The 21,205-nt window shown below is 40.3% G+C and overlaps 1 protein-coding gene across 20 annotated transcripts in view; it reads left to right on the top strand.

The window, feature by feature from the left end:
• The window catches only part of LOC134346861 (R3H domain-containing protein 1-like), a 171,628-nt gene that overhangs the window by 129,347 nt on the left and 21,076 nt on the right, over positions 1 to 21,205 (top strand). For all 20 annotated transcript variants that reach the window (XM_063048645.1, XM_063048640.1, XM_063048646.1 and 17 more), the window contains 4 exons: positions 1,275 to 1,429; positions 3,256 to 3,407; positions 4,870 to 4,970; positions 20,352 to 20,521. In XM_063048645.1, the coding sequence (XP_062904715.1) occupies positions 1,275 to 1,429; positions 3,256 to 3,407; positions 4,870 to 4,970; positions 20,352 to 20,521 (578 nt within the window). The remainder of the gene's footprint in view (positions 1 to 1,274; positions 1,430 to 3,255; positions 3,408 to 4,869; positions 4,971 to 20,351; positions 20,522 to 21,205) is intronic.

The raw sequence follows: 21,205 nt of genomic DNA, 5'->3' as shown, positions 1-21,205 counted from the left end.
TTTTGGTGTCATATTCACTTCTTTGGCTTCTTGTTCTCCACATACAGTAAATTCATCTTTTTAATAAAAAGCTGCAATCTATTCTACACAGTTCTTCTCCCCATTACTCCTTATTGACCACACGATTCAAGATCTCATCTGCTTGTTTAAGTTGTCTTTTTGAATTGTTTTATTTTCTCTATATCCACCTGCTCATGCTACTTATCTAAAAATACCTGGGCTTATTCATTCAACAAATCATCTTTTTCAATAGCTGATATTGTAGTTCACTCCCAAGATTTTTAAAAATCAAACTTTTTTTTTATATGCTGTAATTCTTGCTTCGTGATGGTAAAGTTCTCCAAAAAATGGAGCTAATTTAACTGTAATGGAACCCAGATTGTCTGGCCTTTCAAGATTAATTTGAAGCATGATGTTAATTTAACACCACAGTTCATCAGGCGTTTGGCTGTTAGAGATGACAGCAACGTTTCTACGCAGTACCAGTATCTGAAAACCTGTGAGCAATTAAATAAGATCAGTATTTCTACTTTTCTGCCTCTTTCTTTACAATTGGAGTTGGCCCTACCTAATAGTTCACAATGCCTATTTGTGCAGAATTAACCTGGGTGTTTGTGAACTAGTAAAATTTAACTTGTGTTATAAATAATAAAATTAACCAGCTATCTCATGGATATTTAGTTCACACAAACACATTGTCTGGTAAGCTCTGCTTGTTGTTGTTATAGCTCTTCTGGATTAAATCATCCACTAAATGTTGTCACTTGAGTTTGTTAATGGATGTTTTAGCCAATGATATGAAATGATACACTGATGCAGCAAAATGTATTGAAAGTTTGTTCTCTTCATGATCTGTTGTTAATAGTTATAAGTTCACAAATTAGAGTTCTACTGTATTTGTTTACCTGCTATCCAATTTAGATATTCTTAAGTACCAGGAAAACTGAAATGAATGTAACTGTTCCTGCTAGAAGCTCTTATGCATGGTATTTTCTCAAACTTACAGTATTTTGAACATTTTGTATTTTATGGGCACTTTTAAATAAAACCATGGAATTTGAAAGTTTCTCTTGATTAAATGCAGAGCCAGCTGGAGAGTTATCATATTTTATAAACTTGTGTACTTTAAAGTATAAAGTGAAGGTGCCTTTTTTAAAATTGTGTTATTTTATACTTGGTAATGATCCAAGATACCACAGATCCTTCAGATCTTTAGCCAATTACATGTAACATTGAGGAGGAATAGAGATTAACGGTAAATTATTTTATTGCAGGTTTTCAATCAGTGATGTCAAGTCAACAGCAAAGCTATCAAGGATTGGTTAGTGTTCAGGCTCAAACTCAAAATGTTGTGAGTGGTCAACATAGTGGTGTGAGCAATCAGGTGCAAGGCATGATGGTCCAGTATCCTTCAGTGCAGTCCTATCAGGTATGGTCTTTTCAATGGAGGGGATGTTAAGTGTAGAAATACTATCTTTTATGCATAGTTCTCTCCACTTTTAAAATAGAAAATCAATGCAGAATTTCTTTAACCATCAGTTGTGTCATCAAGAAAGTGCTTTTCACACTCCCTACTTCCTGTAAATCTCTGGTTGAGTATACTTCTTGAAGTCTTTATTTGAAAAATTCAAGGACCATAATGTAGAACAGTCTGGTGGCTTCAAATTCACAGCAATAAAATTTCTGCAAGACACAGATTAGAATCTGAATCACAGTTACTAAATGCATACTGTACCACCAAATCCCCATATTTTTCTAAAGTTAGATTGTTCCAGAACTTTGCAATCAAATGAATGGAAATATTTTAAAAATATCTTCTCAGCATTTCAGTAGCAACTCCCTGGAGCCACTGCCATCCACATAGTTTAAAGGTCCAGAGACTGGCAAGTTTTAATTCCATTGTTCAGCTTGGGGAGTCTTGAGTTTGAAACAATGGATTTTTGATAAAGAGCAAATACTTTGCTGATGTTTACTGGGAAAGAAATCTGTTAGCTTAGATCAAGCTCATTTAAATGATATTGTCTAGTTAACCATTCAATTCCGGGTCAATTAACGGTGGATATAAATGCTTGCCTGTTTCACAAATCCTGTAAGTTATCTTACTGAGTTGCTACAGTGTATTTTGTAGACAGCGTGCCTTGCAGGCACAAAACATTGGTAGAGGGAAGATTTTTAAACCTCAGAAAAGATGCTGATCAAGTGAATCAGTTTATCCTTAAAGTATGAACTTCCTTGAATGTCATTCAAAATGCACCAGATCAGATGATATTTCGTCCCTCTGTTGTTTTTTGCCTTAGCGGTCAAGAGAAATGCTCATAATCAATTAGAACTAGTCCCTTAACTCTTGTTATGAGTTCCAGCAAATACATATTATGGACATTTGCAGCCCCTCATGTTTTGACCCCGGGGAATTTGGCAGAGGTCATTAGAATTGTATCTCAAGGAGAGGTGGTTGTGTTTAGACCTTTAGACCATAAGACATAGTAGCAGAATTAGGCCATTCGGCCTAGTGTGTTTGCTCCGCCTTTCCATCATAGCTGATTTATTATCCCTCTCAACCCTATTCTCCTGCCTTCCCCTATAACCTATGACACCCTGACTAACCAAGAACCTATCAACCTTCTCTTTAATTATACTCAATGCCTTGGCCTCTGGCAGTGAATTCCACAGATTCTCCACCCTCTGGCTAAAGAATTAATTTTCTAAACATCTGTTCTAAATCACTGTCCCTTTCTTCTGAGGCTGTGCCCTCTGTTTCTAGACTGCCTCCACTGTAGGAATCATCCTCTCCACATCCACTCTATTTAAGCCTTTCAATATTTGCCAGGTTTCAATGAGATTTCACCCCCCCCCCCATTCTTCTAAACTCCAGGGAGTACAGGCCCAGAGCCATCAAATGTTTCTCATACATTAACTTTATCATTCTCGGAATCGTTTTTGTGAACCTCCTCTGAACCCTTTCCAATGCTAGCACATCTTTTCTTAGATAAGGGGCCTGAAACTGCTCAGTACTCTTAGCATGATCTGACCAATGCCTGTTTTTTTTGTGCCCTGGCAATTTGTGTAGCATTATCATTTACTACTTAGTCATCCAGGTCCAGGGGCCATTTGTCTACCATTTTCAAAGCACAGAAGTACTTTGAATGATTTATTACTATTGGATAATATGTTTTTAATCTGTGTTTTTCTGACTAAGTATTCTGTTGATGTTAGGATTCAGAAGCTACAAGTTACCTTTTTGTGCTTAAAATTCAGATATCATTGACTGCAGGCTCTCAAGGAATGAGTCAGCAGCCCTATCAACAGACAATTTTAATCCCAAATCAGTCAAGTCAAGGGTCTTTACCTTCTGCAGGAATGCCAGTCTATTACAGTGTTATCCCACCAAGTCAGCAGAATAATATCAGGTCAGTGTTTTAGAAAAAAGTAAACCTGTTCATTTTAACCATTTCAGGGAAAAAAATGACAGTCCATTTCATTCCCGTGTATATCTGACTGCATCTTGTGCTTCATGGTGCAATTTCCTGATCCTAATATTAAAGTATTTTCAAAAAACATTATCAGTTAAGCATTAATATTTTTTCACATATATGCTTGTTTTACTAACGTGCTTAAGAGATTATTTTCGGAGAAGAAGGTGAGTTGTGGGCCTGTATCCCATTTGGTTCTGACCCGTGTGACCATGCTTGTGTGTCAGTGGTTCCTTTAAACAAAGGGGCGGGGGGGGGACACATGAAATTGACTTTGAAGTCTGTCTCACCATTCATTGCATAGAATATCTGATCAGATATTGATGACTTTTTGTCTCATTGCTTTCCATTTCTCAATATTTGACTTATCTATTTGCTTTTCAAATGCATCCCAGAAATGTTGCCTTCACACCCCTCTGGAGTTGAGAATTCCAAAGAAGAAATTTCTCTGCACTTCAGTTTAAACAGTTGCCCTCTTGTCACTTTGTCCTTCCATAAGTTCTCTAGAATTGTGCAACGATTTTCTCTCTGGGGGAGGAATGGGATCGCTCTGTAAGCCAGCAGGGATTTAGCGGCCTTAAGGAAATGAATGTGAAATCAGTTGTATTTCTAATGTCTACATCTTAAGAAAGAACTTGAGAAATAATCGAGGGCAAAAAGAGGATACGAAATGGCCTTAGCACATAGGATTAAGGACATTAACTTAATGTCATGCTTGTTTTTAGGCAAGTTGCAGGCAGTGGGTTTTGCATGTTTTTACCACTGTTTTATTCAATTCGCTCTCACTTTCCCTAGCTGGTTTGCATGTATTCTGTTATCTTAAGATCTTAGTTAGTATATCTTTACTAACAACAATTCAAAATTCAAGATGCCATCTTTTTGAGTGTTTTACATCATTCTTATTGGAATAAAATATAACTTGAGCAGAGTTATAAGTTAACTTCGATGTTAAGAGTCCAGCAAATGGTGATTGTTGTAACACTGAGCCCCCAGTGCCTAACACGTAGGGGGACCAGAGTTCAGTTCTGATGGCAAGTCTTTTCTGTGACCTTGTGTGATTCTGCTGATTACTCTGGTTTCCTACCTTATCCCAAAGATGCAGATTGATTGACTGTTGTAAAATATCCAATAGTGCAGTTAAACTGCATAGAAGTCAAAGGGGAATTGGCATGCATGTGAAAGAATAAATTGCAGGGTGGCCGGGAAATAAGGGGAGAACATAGGACTTACTTGATTGAGCTACAGGGATCCAGCTTGATCCTAGTGGGCTTTATCAAGTCTCTCTGGGTTGCAGTAAGGAATGTAAAGTGTGACCCACTTTGTTAATTGTGTAAAAAGGATCTGGCTTTTCTGACCACCTTACTTTTCTCAAATAGTAAGTCTTTATTTCTTTCCAAAGTTCATCAGCAGGTTACCTGCAGGCTCCAGGAGCAGACCAGATACAGTTCCCTCGGCCATCTTCCCCATGTAGTTCTCAGCTACAAAGCCAGCAATGTGCAGGTAAGCAGATGACTTTTTTCTCTCTCTCACATCACCTGCCTACTTGTACTCCTTACCCTATCCAACCTTCTCATTCTAACTTATGTCCACTTCTTTCCATTCCAAGGAAGGGTCTTGGCTTGAAGCATCGACTGTTTATTCCCTCTATAGATTATGCTTGAGCTGCTGAGTTCCTCCAACATTTTCTGTGCTTTATTCAAGATTTCGAGCATCTCTTGTGTGTAGATGAATTGTTTCTCAGTTTAAGCTGCTGTGTTAAATTTGATAAAACTAAAGAAATCCGTATTAGTTTAAGAAGGGGATTGATCTAATTGAGCTACAGGGTCAATTAGGCTCTGGTCTCATTAGACTCAATCAAGTCCCTCAGCATTACTTTAGATCAGTTACAGATATGGGCGGGGAAATGGCAGATGGGGTTTAACCCTGCTATATGTGAAGTGTTGTACCTTGGTAGGTCAAATGTAAAGAGATAGTGCACTTAACAGTATTGATGAGCAGAGGGCTCTTCGGGTCCAGGTTCATACCTCCCTGAAAGTGGCTACACAGATTAATAGGGTGGTCATATGGCATACTTGCCTTTATTAGTTGAGACACTGAGATCAAAAGTCAGGAAGTTATGTTGCAGCTTTATAAAACTCTAGTTAGGCTGCATATGAAGTATTGCATACAGTTCTGGTGAGCCCATTCATTATTGGAAGGATGTCAATGCTTTGGAGAGGGTGCAGAAGAGGTTTACCAGGATGCTGCCTAGATTAGCATGATTTATAATAAAATAATAAGTAGTTTATTGACCCTGAGTGGGAAATTATTTGTTACAGCAGCAACATTTTAAACACACTTTGTTGTTATTCAGTCGTTAAGTTGAATCAGACTCTTCGTGACCTCATGAACCATAGAGTCCGTAGGGTTTTCATCGCAAGCTACAGAAGTAGATTGCCAGGCCTTTCTTCCACACAGATACTGCTGCTCCCCAGGTTGGGACCCAGCTGGGTTTGAACTCAGGACCATCTGCCTTGAAATCCAGTGCTGATGCCATTACACCACCAGCTGGCCAAAAAAAACACACTTGGCTACATTATATATATATATCTAATAATACAGTACAGAATAATATACGCAATAATTTACCAATGTACAATACTGTGCAATAATGTACAAAATAATAGAACAGTCTATTGTACTATGATGTGTGTTCTCCTGTCGCACAGAGATGAATTGTTTTATCTGCTTATTGCATTTGGTGGGAAAGATTTTCTGTAACGATCCTTCGGACAGTGGTGCTGAATGGGCCTGTTCGAAAGGGTGCTCCGCTGGCTGCTTAAAAGGTTGGCCAATTTTGGGTTTTTTCTGGAGCAGCAGAGGCCATGGGGAGATCTGATAAAGGTTTATAAGATGAGAGGCAGAGATAGAGTAGACAGACAGGGTTGAAATGTCTTAAACCTGAGGTCGTGCATTTAAGATGGGGTGGGGGGGGTTTAATTTCAAAGGAGATGTGAGGGCAAGATTTTTTTCCCCATGCAGTGGTGCGTACCTGAAATGCACTGCCTGGGGTGTGGTAGAAGCAGAATGTTAAGAGAAATTTTGGAATGTGACTTAAATTTAATAAGTCATAGAAATTGGAATATCACGTCCATGCATAAAACTAAATATCTGTGTGCTTTAGTCCAGTCTTTACTTCCTCTTCACCCTTCATTACACACCTTGTGAATTTGTACTGGATCTTAACCCTTTCTGAATAACCTTCTTGAGTTATACGGATGAATGAAATTCACTCAATTTCCAACGAAGGAATAAAAAATACTACCACTTGTGTAAATCAGCTGTATAACACTTGACAGAAATTATAGTGAATGAGCTATTTTGCACCTAATGTTTTTCAACTCTGTATAGAGTCAAAATTATAATGGCATAGCAATGGTTCCATTCACATGGGTGTGTAATGTAAGCATTGCAGTCATATTGAAATTAATTAAAGTAATTGCCCAGATTTTTCATGGAATGTTAACTGTTTCTTGCATAAAAATGCACATTTTCCACGTAATTATCTGCAACTTTGGGATTTCCATGCAAACAAAATTCAAAAGGTAACACACACAAAATGCTGGAGGGACTGAGCAAGTCAGACAGCATCTATAGGAAATAGTCGACGTTTCAGGCCAAGACCCTTTGGCAGGGCTTCGGCAGGAAAATTCAACAGGTTGTAATCAGAAGTTTAGATAATTAGGTTGACTCAGCTCAAAATGTTGTGCTCTTCAGCAAAGAAACACAATGTTGCAGAGATTTCCCACCAGGGGAATTTTGCAAGGTAGGGGTGTTCAGTATGCCTGGACACTTACCGCTGGCCACAATTTCTAGGGCCAAATTGTGACTTGATTTAAGATGTACTTTGGGGTCATTCCACATGTGTTATCTTGTAGGTATGTACACTGTCTGGTAGAAATTGCAAGCAAAAGTACTTGCATGCTGCTTATTTTGCTGTTAGTTGAATCATTATCTCTATGGGAGAAGTATTTATTCCAAGTAATGGGTGTCCTTTCTGTCCCTTGTATTAAACCTGCAAAATTACACTATAGTTCAAGTTTAATGAGAATTTGTAGTACAGCATTAATTGGTTAATACTGCATTAGCTATCAGTTATGAGTTTGTTGAGCTGTTATTTTCCTTGCAGCTATCATCTGAATTAACTGTTAGAATTTTTGATCTTCTGAGACAGTGTAACTGGTTAATATTGGTTATCCAATTTTTTTGTGCCTTTTTGGTATCAGTTAAAAAAGGCTCATCCTCTGTAAGGCACATCAGTAACAAAAGGTGGCTCTTATGTTGTCAAAGCTGTATTCTAACTGGTTTATGTCAAATTATTTGCTAATTTTGTGACATCCTGGAAAGCAAACTCCTGGAAGACTACAGGCCTTTTGATCCATGATTAAGAGTCTATCCAGATGAAGGATCTGACCCAAAAACATTGACTGTCCATTTAGGTGTAACCCTCTCACTGGAGCTCGTATGCAAACTGGGCTCGTTACCTAACTCTGCCAACAGCCACGTGACTCAGCAGTGAGAAGGTCACCTTCCATACGCAATGCACGTCTATGGTCGGTGTGATTTGGGTGAACCAGACAGGGAAGTTGGGATGTTCTGATTAAGGAACATTGATTGTAGTGAACTGTGTAAATATTTCCCCATGTAAAGTTAACTTTCACCAGAAAAATAACAGATTATACACCAGCATAAACTTACAAAGGAGATTTTACCAGTATTTCAACTTCTAACAAACCATTAACAGGAAAAGAAAAATGAAAGGGCCCACTACAGTTGAACCAGTCTAAACGTACTCATAAACATTGGAGCTCATTTCTGAAGTACTTGGGTATATTACTTTACTCTCATGCTGAACTCTTGTTCTGCTTGAAAGACATCAGCCACATTTTGAACTTCCCTTGAAGATCATCTCAAACAAACTGGCTAACTCAGTATTGGCACTTCCTCCTTGGAACCACTCATCTGCACAAAGCACTTCTTATAACGGGGTCTCTCCTTCGACCATCTTCCCTTGTGCTCCGCTCTGCAGCTCCTGCCAAAAGACCCCAAACCAGTCCACTGTCCTTCAGGAATCCGATCCCAATCAGCTCTCCTGAATCTTCTATAGCATCCCCCTGGACAAAGTGTTACAAAACATACCAAGACAAACCCAATGGACTGACACACATTCCTAAGTTGGACAAAATGGTTCCTTATCTTTAGCTGAAGCCAGAACACTTAGTAACAGGACACACTGCTTTTGCAGAAAACTGCTAAATTAAAAATTCTTCACGGCATAGCAGTAGAAATCTTAACCAGGGCATTACATAGGTGCTGCCAGACTCACTGCATTCTTCCAATGCTTTTGTTCACTATATTTTTCCCTGTTCTGTGAGCCATTCCCTTGAAGCCTTTTTTGCCTGCTCATTCCATGTGATCCCTGAAATCCAAGTGCAAAGAGATGATGAGAATGGGCAAAATATTTTTCTTATTTCTTCTCATGGGTTTAATGTTGTCATGGAAATAATGACTCCTAAACTCTTTTATTTATTGATTCTGATATAAGCAAGTCCCTCTTTGCCAGTATTGGATCCCTGGCATTTGTATCCCTTTCTTCAAAAGGTCCAGCTGGTTCTTTCCATTCCTTGAAAACAATGACCTCAAAGGATATCTCATTAACCTGTTGGCTCCTGCTTTCCTTTTGGTCATTAGAGTCTAAGTGCTCTCTGACTGCCACTTCAGATATCTGCCTTGCCTTGTTGCCCCTAGAGCAGGGATTCCCAAACTGGAGTCCGCAGATTCCTTGCTTAATGGTATTGATCCGTAGCATAACAAAGGTTGGGGACCCCTGCCCTAGAGAAAGTCCAATATTGTACCCTTCCAAATAGGGCTGTCTGTATATTGACTCAGTAAACGTTCCTGGGCACATTTCACAAATTTCACCCCATCCAAACTTTTAAGTGTGGTGGCCCTGTCAATACCAGAGAAGTTAAAATTCCCACTAATACAACCCTATTATTCTTACAACTATGAGTAATTTCTCTACACACCTGCTCCCCAAGTTCCCTTTGAATACTGGACAGTATGTAATACACCCAGTTGTCACACTAGAGACCATCCCCTTATTTTCCCCATGTGGCCTCACTGGACAATCACCAAGAATGTCATCTCTTAAGTACTGCTGAACATCGATTGCTTGGACTCCTGGTAATGCTCCACCCCCTTTTCCCTTTCTCACCTTATCTCCTTGCCTGCCCATCACCTCTCTCTGGTGCTCTTCACCACTTTTCTTTCTTCCATGGCCTCCTGTCCTCTACTATCAGACTCCCCCTTCTCCAGCCCTGTATCTCTTTCACCAATCAACTTCCCAGCTCTTTACTTCATTCCTCCCCCTCCTGGTTTCATCTATCACTTTGTGTTTATTCCTCCCATTCTCTCCCCCCGCCCCCCCCAACATCTTTTAAAGCTCCTCATCTTTTTTTTCTCCAGTCCTGCTGAAGGGTCTCAGCCCGAACCATTGACTGTACTCTTTTCCATAGATGCTGCCTGGCCTGCTGAGTTCCTCCAGTATTTTGTGTGTTGCTTGGATTTACAGCATTTGCAAATTTTCTCTTGTTTGTTACTACTGTAAAGTCTATCGTTATCAGAAAAAGCTTCACCCCTTCTCACTTATCTGTACCTCCTGTCACATCTATATCCTGGAATACTGAGCCGCCAGTCCTACCCTTCTTTCTGCTGTGTTATGGCTATTATGGCTACCACATCCCTGTTCTCAGAGACAGTCTTCCCATGCAGAAAGACAAATTTCCACACAGGTATGTTTGTCTCTCTTTGGTTCAACTGCCACCCATTCTTCTTGTAAAGGTCACCTCTACTCCAGAAGAAATTCCAATGGTCCAAGAACCTGAATCCCTGCCCCCTGCATCAGCTCCTCAGCCATGAATTTGTGTGGACTATCCTACTTCTGGCTTCACTCGCTCATGGTACCAAGAGTGTCCGGAGATCATTATCCTTGAGGTACTGCTTCTTAACTTACCTAACTCCACTGTGGCCATGGAATCTCCTGTCTGTCCCCCTCACTATTGACTCTCCTATTACTGTCTCCCCTCTGTTACTGCATACTTACCTCCTGAGGCTGAGCCATTTATAGCGGCAGAGTCCTGACTGCTGCTGCTAGTCCCTAAAAGAACATCTTTCTTAACAGTATCCATTGACTATCTACTCCCCTTACTTTCCAGTCTCATCTGTGAGGTTTTCACCTTCCCAGTTCCTTGACTCAGTCTGTCCAGAGCTGAACTTGAGTTCTATTCCTACAGCTTGCAGGAGTATTCAGTGTCTTAACTGGCAGGAATCTTGCAGAGTCAAGTATAGGGATGTACAGCAAAAATAAAACTTTATCTCTTCTTTCCTGTGTCTATTCACCAAAGCCTCACGAGACAAGACCACAACTCCCCAATTTCTCAATATTTCCTCCAAAAGTCCACTCCACTTACTTTGCTTTTATTTGATAACATGCCCTCCAATTAGCCAATCAAAGAGAGCTGCCTTTTTTTTTAAAGTTCTTGTTCTCACCGAGCACCTGGGCTCTACCTTTTTACATCAAACTTCTCCACTCCAACACTGACTCATTGTCACAATAGCCTCTTTAAAATGGCTGCTTAACTTGACCCAATCTGCTTTTTCTTAGCTGCCTGTAATTAGTTAATCACCTATTAACTAGTAGTTAGTTGACTTATCTCTTTTAAGATTACCCACTCTCGCTCCATCCCAACTGCTGTGAAGTGAAATTCACCTTTTCCGTTTTGGATACTGTTGGTGGGGACGACCTACCAGGGACAAGTTGCAGTGGTCACGTCTCTGGCACCGAGACTGGACCCTCAGCTCAGAAGGGAAGGATGGAAAAGAGGAGAGCAGTAGTGATAGGGGATTCGATAGTTAGGGGGACAGATAAGAGGTTCTGTGGGAGAGATCAAGAATCCGGGATGGTCTGTTACCTCCCTGGTGCCAGAGTCCGCGATATCTCGGATCGAGTTCTCAGTATTCTCGAGAGGGAGGGTGAGCAGTCAGATGTCGTGGTCCATGTAGGGACCAATGATGTGGATAGGAAGAAGGAGGAGGTCCTGCAAAGAGAGTTTAGGGAGTTAGGTGCAAAGTTGAAGGACGGGACCTCCAGGGTTGCAATCTCAGGACTGCTACCCGTGCCACGTGCTAGTGAGGCTAGAAATAGGAAGATAATGCAGCTAAATATATAGCTAAGGAGTTGGTGCAAGAGGGAGGGCTTCATGTTTCTGGACAATTGGGCCTTGTTCCAGGCCAGGTGGGACCTGGTCCGACAGGACGAGTTGCACCTGAACTGGAGGGGGACTAACATCCTTGCGGGAAGGTTTGCTAGTGCTGCTCTGGGGAGTTTAAAACTAGATTTGCAGGGGGAGGGGAACCAGAGTGCTAGAGCAGATAGTGAGATGGAGGAGGATAAAGGTCATGCGAGAACTGCAAGTACAGTGCATGGAGTAAAGCCAGATCTAACATATAAAGAGGCTTTGAGGAAAGAGAAGCAGAATAAAGGGTGTAAAGGTAGTAAGGTAGAAGGGCTAAAGTGCGTGTACTTCGATGCAAGAAGCATCAGGAACAAAGGTGATGAACTGAGAGCTTGGATACATACATGGAATTATGATGTAGTGACCATTACAGAGACTTGGCTGGCACCAAGGCAGGAATGGATTCTCAATATTCCTGGATTTCAGTGTTTTAAAAGGGATAGAGAGGGGGGGAAGGGGAGGAGGGGTGGCATTACTGGTCAAGGATACTGTACTATTACAGCTACAGAAAGAGTGGGTAATATAACAGGATCCTCTTTTGAGTCAGTGTGGGTAGAAGTCAGGAACAGGAAGGGAGTAGTTACTCTATTGGGAGTATTCTGTAGGCCCCCTGGTAGCAGCAAAGATACCGAGGAGCAGATTGGGAGGCAGATTTTGAAAAGGTGCAAAAATAACGGGTTTGTTATCATGGGTGACTTTAACTTCCCTAATATTGATTGGCACCTGATGAGTTCCAGTGGTTTAGACGGGGCAGAGTTTGTTAAGTGTGTCCAGGATGGATTCCTGTCACAGTATATTGACAGGTCGACTAGGGGGAATGCTATACTAGATCTAGTATTAGGTAACGAACCGGGTCAGGTCACAGATCTCTCAGTGGGTGTGCGTCTGGGGGACAGTTACCATCACTCCCTAGCCTTTAACATTAACTTTTAACATTAACATTTACATTTAACATTTACTTCTCTAACTTCAGCTAATGCCCCACCTCCCCCTCGTACCCCATCCGTTATGTATTATTATACGCACATTCCTTCTCTCACTCTCCTTGTTCTCCCTCTGTCCCCTCTGACTATACCTCTTGCCCATCCTCTGGGTCCCCCCCCCCCACTTTTCCTTCTCCCTGGGCCTCCTGTCCCATGATCCTCTCATATCCCCTTTGCCAATCACCTGTCCAGCTCTTGGCTCCATCCCACCCCCTCCTGTCTTCTCCTATCATTTTGGATCTCCCCCTCTCACTTTCAAATCTCTTACAAACTCATCCTTCAGTTAGTCCTGACGAAGGGCCTTGGCCTGAAACATCGACTGTACCTCTTCCTAGAGATGCTGCCTGGCCTGCTGCGTTCACCAGCAACTTTGATAAAGTGTGTTTTTTGAATTTCCAGCATCTGCAGAATTCCTCTTGTTTGTGCCTTTAACATTATCATGGAAAAGGATAGAATCAGAGAGGACAGGAAAATTTTTAATTGGGGAAGGGCAAATTATGAGGCTATAAGGCTAGAACTTGCGAGTGTGAATTGGAATGATGTTTTTGCAGGGAATTGTACTATGGACATGTGGTCGATGTTTAGGGATCTTTTGCAGGATGTTAGGGATAAATTTGTCCCAGTGAGGAAGATAAAGAATGGTAGAGTGAAGGAACCATGGGTGACAAGTGAGGTGGAAAATCTAGTCAGGTGGAAGAAGGCATCATACATGAAGTTTAGGAAGCAAGGATCAGATGGGTCTATTGAAGAATGTAGGATAGCAAGAAAGGAGCTTAAGAAGGGGGCATGCGAAGGCCTTGGCGAGCAGGGTAAAGGAAAACCCCAAGGCATTCTTCAGTTGTGTGAAGAACAAAAGGATGACAGGAGTGAAGGTAGGACCAATTAGAGATAAAGGTGGGAAGATGTGCCTGGAGGCTGTGGAAGTGAGCAAGGTCCTCGATGAATACTTCTCTTCGGTATTCACCAATGAGAGGGAACTTGATGACGGTGAGGACAATATGAGTGAGGTTGATGTTCTGGAGCATGTTGATATTAAGGGGGAGGAGGTGTTGGAGTTGTTAAAATACATTAGGACGGATAAGTCCCCGGGGCCTGACAGAATATTCCCCAGGCTGTTCCACGAGGCGAGGGAAGAGATTGCTGAGCCTCTGGCTAGGATCTTTATGTCCTCGTTGTCCACGGGAATGGTACCAGAGAATTGTAGGGAGGCAAATGTTGTCCCCTTGTTCAAAAAAGGTAGTAGGTATAGTCCAGGTAATGATAGACTAGTGAGCCTTACGTCAGTGGTGGGAAAGCTGCTGGAAAAGATTCTTAGAGATAGGATTTCTGGGCATTTAGAGAATCATGGTCTGATCAGGGACAGTCAGCATGGCTTTATGAAGGGCAGATCATGTCTAACAAGCCTGATAGTGTTCTTTTGAGGAGGTGACCAGGCATATAGATGAGGGAAGTGCAGTGGATGTGATCTACATTGATTTTAGTAAAGCAATTGACAAGGTTCCACACGGTAGGATTATTCAGAAAGTCAGAAGGCATGGGATCCAGGGGAGTTTGGCCAGTTGGATTCAGAATTGGCTTGCCTGCAGAAAGTAGAGGGTCATGGTGGAGGTAGTACATTAGGATTGCAAGTTTGTGACTAGTGTCTCACAAGGACTTCAACTTTTCGTGATTTTTATTAATGACCTGGATGTGGGGTTAAAAGGTTAGGTTGGCAAATTTGCAGATGACACAAAGGTTGGTGGTGTTGTAGATAGTGTCGAGGATTGTCGAAGATTAGAGAGAGACATTGATAGAATGCAGAAGCGTGCTGAGAAGTAGCAGATGAAGATCAACCCGGAGAAGTGTGAGGTGGTACACTTTGGAAGGATAAACTCCAAGGCAGAGTACAAGGTAAATGACAGGATACTTGGTAGTCTGGAGGAGCAGAGGGATCTGGGGGTACATGTCCACAGATCCCTGAAAGTTGCCTCACAGGTGGATAGGGTAGTTAAGTAAGCTTATGGGGTGTCAGCTTTCATAAGTCGAGAAATAGAGTTTAAGATTTGCGAGGTAATGATGCAGCTCTATAAAACTCTGGTTAGGCCACACTTGGAGTACTGTGTCCAATTCTGGTTGCCTCACTATAGGAAGGATGTGGAAGCATTGGAAAGGGTACAGAGGAGATTTACCAGGATGCTGCCTGGTTTAGAGAGTATGCATTATGATCAGACATTAAGGGAGCTAGGACTTTACTCTTTGGAGAGAAGGAGGATGATGGGAGACATGATAGAGGTATACAAGTTATTAAGAGGAATAGATAGAGTAGACAGCCAGCACCACTGCTCAGTACAAGAGAACATGACTTTAAGTTAAGGAGTGGGAAGTTCAAGGGGGATATTAGAGGAAGGTTTTTTTACTCAGAGTGGTTGGTGCGTGGAATGCAGTGTTGTGCGTGAGTCAGTGTTGGAGGCAGATACACTAGTGAAATTTAAGAGACTACTAGACAAGTATATGGAGGAATTTAAGGTGGGGGGGACTTATATAGGAGGCAGGGTTTAAGGGTTGACACAACATTGTGGACCAAAGGGCCTGTACTGTACTGTGTATTCTATGTAAAGAAAAATGCTAAATGATTTCTTTGCACAATTTTAAACTGAAGACTTCAACTACTGTAATTGTCTGGGGCAAACTTTTGGTGCCATCATCTATTTTGCAGACAGCTGATTAATGTTTATCTAAAGACCAGCATAATATTGTCATCCTCTAGTAAACACTCTTCTAAGACTGTTGTGCTTTAAAATTATGGAAATACTGAAATTTTTAAAGAATTCCTTCAAGTCCTCAGTGGATGTTGTAAGGTTAGATCTGATCCTGATCTTTTTCTGTTAGATTTTTTCATCTTGAAAGCAATGCAGGTGGCCAGAGACTGCATACTTAATGTTGAACCAGAGAGAAATTCTTAGCATTCAGATTAGATTAGAAACTGCTGTCTTTCAGAAATGTTGTCATTACTTTCCTCTTTGTCATAGAGATAACTTTCTTAGTGCTTAAGTCACATGTCATGGTTGTTTATAGCAGGTTCACATTTGGCTTGACCTTGTACACATTTGCCATCAAAAGTTAAACTGAATGCCTAGTTGTACTTCTGTATTACATTTGACTATCTGCTTTGTAAATTTGAAAACAAGTAAAACAGAACATTCTGAAGAGATCATGAAGGGCCATAGACCCACAATATCGATTATTTCTCTTTCCAAAGATGCCACTTGACCTCTTGAGTTTTCGAACATTCTCTTTTGTTTCAGATTTCCAGCATCTGAAGTTTTTCATTTGATTATCATTCTTGAGAGAATGCTTCTAGTTCTGTCAATTTTATGACAAAAGAATCATTAATTAGTTGCATGGACATAAACCACTGAGCCCTTTAGTCGTCAGCTGCTCTATGTAAGGCCAGTTCAGACACCCCCTGTTTGTTTATGTATATCTCTCCCTCAGTGATCTATCCATTTCCCCTTTGAAGCTGTGGTCAGATGTACTTATACCAGTCTTTCAGGTAGTGAATTTCAGATTCTGAATATTTACTGAATTGCTGCATTGGGGAAAGTGCAGAGGAGGATTACAAGAATGATCTCAGGAATGAAAGTGTTAAGGAGCATTTGATGTCTTTGGGCCTGTCCTGGAGTAGAGAGAATGAGGAAGGATCTCTTTGAAACCTACCCAATATTGAAAAGCCTCAGTGGAGTAGACAGGTTGTTTCCAACAGTGAGATGGTCCAGGACCAAAGGTCACAGCCTCAGAATTTAAGAACATCTCTAAAACAGAAATGAGGAGGAATTTCTGAAAACCATCTTTAACGGCCTTACTAAGCAAGAACCCTCTGTTTTAAATATACCCAGTCTCCTGGTCTCCACAGCCGTATGTGGTAATGAATTCCACAAATTCACCACCCTCTGGCTAAAGAAATTCTTCCTCATTTCTGTTCTAAAGAGACATTCTTAAATGTCCTTTCCATGTCCACTCTATCTAAGAATTTAAATATTCAGTAAGTTTCAATGATATCACCCCCCCCCCCATTTTTTCTAAACTCCAGCGAGTAAAGTTCTAGAGCCATCAAATACACTTCCATTCCGAAGACCATTCTCGTGCACCTCCTCTGGACCCTCTCCAATGCCAACACATTTTTCGTTGGCAAAGAAAGGTGCCCAAAACTGCTCACAACACACCAGGTACAGTCTGACAATGCTTTATAAAACCTCAGCATTACAGTCTTTCTCTTATATTCTAGTCCTCTTGAAATGAATGCTAACGTTGCATTTGCTTTCCCTACTACCGATTCAACCTGCAAGTTAACCTTCAGGGAATTCTGCACAAGGATTCCCCATATCACATTCAACTTCACTCCTGCAATTTTCTTGCTACAGAACAAAATAGTTAAAAACACACCTAGTCTCCAGGTGCTGCTCTGGCCCTTCTTCTTAAAAAAAAAAGAAGTAATTTCATGTATGTGGATTGTATTTCCTTTAGACAAATATTTTAAAGAAAATGATTTTATAATAATTGAAATGTGTATGCTTGATTTGTAATAACTATTCTAACTCCATATATTTTGCTTTTTATAAAACTATGAAAAGTATAATCTGCATATTAATCTTGGCATGTTGCTTTTCTGCCATTTTGGTAACATTCCTGTTGCAATGCTTTCAGAAATTTCTTTGAACTAATTCCTGAAATCAGCCATCTGTTGGAAAAAGGCAAATTTGTGTCACAGAGATGATGGATGTTGATTGATAGAAATTAGCCTAACTCTCCTCTGCCAGTTCGTTATCCATCTCCAATTCTAATGAATCTCCACTGCGTTTTGCAGATAGATTCCTCTATAAAGCAGTTTTTTTAAATCTTGTATAGATTGAACAGAGTGTACCTTTCATTGCATCTGCCTTTGACTTTAACTCACTCTGCTAGTAATGGAAAATAAACAATTCTCTTAGTCACAATGATAATTAAATTTACAACAAGGAAACAGACCATTTAATCCATCCATACTGTGCCAACCATCCGGCATCTATTTACACTCATTCTCAATTAATCCTGTTTTTAATTTTCCCCACATTGTTGTCAACACCTCCCCAGATATTACCTTCTTTGTTGCTGAAACTCCCTCCCCAATATCATTCTGAGAGCACCTTCAGATTATGGGCAGCAGGATTTGGAGAAGCACCTTACCACCTTTACAGAGCAATTAGTTATGGGCAATAAATTCTAACCTGGTTAATGGTTCCTTCAGCACAAATTATATTGTACAGAATTATTATTGGTAAATATTGAGGCCAACAGAAGCATGCAGCTTAACTCCAGGAACATGGTTAAAAACATTATGATTAGGTCAACAGACCATAAATTATGGAAATCCCAGTGTTACACACAGTTTCCTACAGGCTGTATTCTTTCCACAGAGGTTTGTCAACTGGCCTGCGTCTGAATCACAACGTTTGGTAGCTATTTTGTTATTTTTGACTAGAGGAGGCTAATCTCATGTAGAAAACAACCCCTTGTTTATTGATGTGTGATCACAAACTAGCATCATTCCCTCTCCTCACCCAGATATCCAAAATTGTCCACATTTGCCTGTGATTTATGTTGCAGAAAGTATCTCCTGCTGTCCTGTTCATAGTAAATTTTCTTCTCATGGATTTTGTTTCTTGTGGAAAATGCCCCTAATTGTGAAATATATGATTGAATCATAAGTAATTTTGAAATCCCTGTTAATTTTGGTCAAAGTTTTGATTCTTGCATTATAAAACTGCATCCCACTTGCATGTACAAAATTGGAAATATTTCTGAGTTACCTTGAACGTTAAAGGAAGCAATGCACACAAAATGCTGGAGGAACTCAGCAGGCCAGGCAGCATCTGTGGAAAAGAGTAAACAATTGATGTTTTGGGCAGAGACCATTCATCAGGACTGGAAAGAAAGAGGAGAAGTCAGAGTAAGAAGGTGGAAGGAGAGGAGGAAGAAGTACAAGGTGATAGGTGAAACCGGGAGATGGGGAGGGTGTGAAGTGAAGAGCTGAGAAGTTGATTGGCGAAAGAGAAAGGGCTGGAATAGGGGGAGATCTTAAAGGAGAGGATAAAAGACCATGGAAGGAGGAAGGAGCACCAGAGGAAGCTGATGGGCAGGTAAGGCGATGACATGAGAGGGGGAAATGGGAATGGTGAGGGGGAGGCAATTACTGGAAGTTCGAGAAATCAGGTTGGAGGCTACCCAGATGGAATATAAGTTGTTGCTCCTCCAACCTGAGTGTGCCTCATTGTGACAGTAGAGGAGGCCTAGCACCTTGTAATACTTTCTCCCCATCCCCCTTCTTACTCTTTGCAGTCCTGATGAGGGGTCTTGGCCCAAAGTATCAACTGTTTACTCTTTTCCACAGATGCTGCCTGGCCTGCCGAGTTTCTCCAGCAGTTTGTGTGTGTTACTTTGGATTTTTAGCAACTGCAGATTTTCTCTTGTTTGTGGGGCATTAAAGGAAATTGGAGAGACTGAAATGAGCAATGAATATTAGAATAGCTAAGTCTGAGGTGACAAAGGCAAAGAAACCATTAAACCAGAATATGGGACTTTAAGGATGAGAGGCACAATTATTTTTATACAAATCTAATGAAGCTGGTACATAGATAAGAGTTGCAGTGCCAGTAAACCATGATATAATTGATAAGTAAAGTTGGCCTCAGAGATTTGAAAGTCTTCCCTCCCTACAGAAATGGAAATTGGCAACCTTAATTTTGAAGTGCCTGAGGTCACAAAATACCTGATTTAGTTTATTGTGCTGATCAGAGAAGAGAATGATGTTCCAACAGAGTTGCGAAGCTTATGTCAGAAGGACAACACTATTACATCTAATCCAAACTTGGGTGCCGTTTGGTGAATCTAACTAAAATTAATACTGAAAGAAATGCATTTCATGGGTAGTCTTTACAAATGATTTGGGATTGTTCAGGTTGCTGTGGCCTTGTGTGTTAGTGTGATCAGTGTGGCACCCTCTGCAGGGAATCTGTGACAACTGAACTAGCACGTGCAGGCTCTTCAGTCAATTAAATGAAATTCTCAATGAAATGTGTAGTTCAAACCCAAGGAAGGAAAAAAAAAAATCAAGAAATAAAAATTGCATAAACTGAAAACAAAATGAAGACTAGGAAATTTATATTTGGATTAAGGGAGAGACAGAGACAAAATGACATGTTGGGAAAATGCATTTTTAATCAACATTTTCTTAAAGAATGAAATTCTACAATCAAAAATGATTTTTTAGGCCAGAGATGATATTAAGTAATCAACTTTATTTTTGCCTTTTGGAACAAAAATTGCTTAGTTCTGAGTACACTGACTCTAGGTTTTTTTCAGCATCCCAGCTGCTCCAGTTTTACACATTTATTTTGAGATTTTAGCTTTTGATTAATGTTATGCAGTCTGTAAGCTTTAAAATAAATCTGATGTTTTCTGTGTATTGTGGTACCAGGGAAAATTTAATCAAGTCAAAGAAGTAATCATCTTCTTACTTTATGCAATAATATATACTTTTCTTTCAGCTGTTGTGTCACCACATGGCAGTGGGATGCTTATGATGCAACTTAGCATTCCCAACAATCCTCATCCACGGACTCATTCTCCACCTCAGTGGAAACAAAGTAAATATCTCAGTATGGACCAGAGAGGACATAAGTCTGCAGAATATAACAGCCCAGAGATTACCACACAGGTATGCAACTGGATTCCATTAAAAGGATAAATACATTTTAGTAATATTATCCAAATATTCAACATGTTTTTTTGTGTCCTTGGAGAGGTTTAAAAGTTGTCTTGCACTTTAAATCCTAAAACTTCTATTTTGATTCATATTCATATTCCATTCATTATATTCAAAATCTATCATCTATTTTTTTTCCAGATCTAACCGTAACAATTTTAATTGCTTCATGCTGCTTCACAAACTGACAAAGTTGAAGTCATTCAAACAAAATTTGGTCATTTCTGGAAATGAGGTTTTTGTTTCCATTGTTTGAACAGTAAGGGCGGGAATGGTACAGTAAGAATCTGTACTTCATAGAATTCATAAGATTTTCATATGTTTTCTTAAAAGTCTATAGAATTGGAAATCATCACTGAACTAAACACTTGTTTTAATAGTAGGTGACATTCTAAAATTCTTGGTTTCTAATCATATTAGAAACATTTTGGTTATGTGATCTTGCCCTCTTGTCACTCTTGTGAATTTTTGGCAGCAAATGCTGATTTTTATTCATTCCCCATCATAATTTTACTTACAATAATGTAATACTTTATGCAGGTTTGCTGAAACTCGATTTTATTGTAGAGCCCAGGAAGAGTTCAAGCAGACTGTCCAGAACCACCTTTTAAAGGCACAGACCATCACACAATGAAT

The sequence above is a fragment of the Mobula hypostoma genome, chromosome 5 (assembly GCF_963921235.1).
Source record: "Mobula hypostoma chromosome 5, sMobHyp1.1, whole genome shotgun sequence".
In the NCBI taxonomy this organism is placed as follows: domain Eukaryota; kingdom Metazoa; phylum Chordata; class Chondrichthyes; order Myliobatiformes; family Myliobatidae; genus Mobula; species Mobula hypostoma.
Note: the sequence above shows the minus strand (reverse complement) of the source record. Positions and strands in the feature narration are given on the sequence as shown.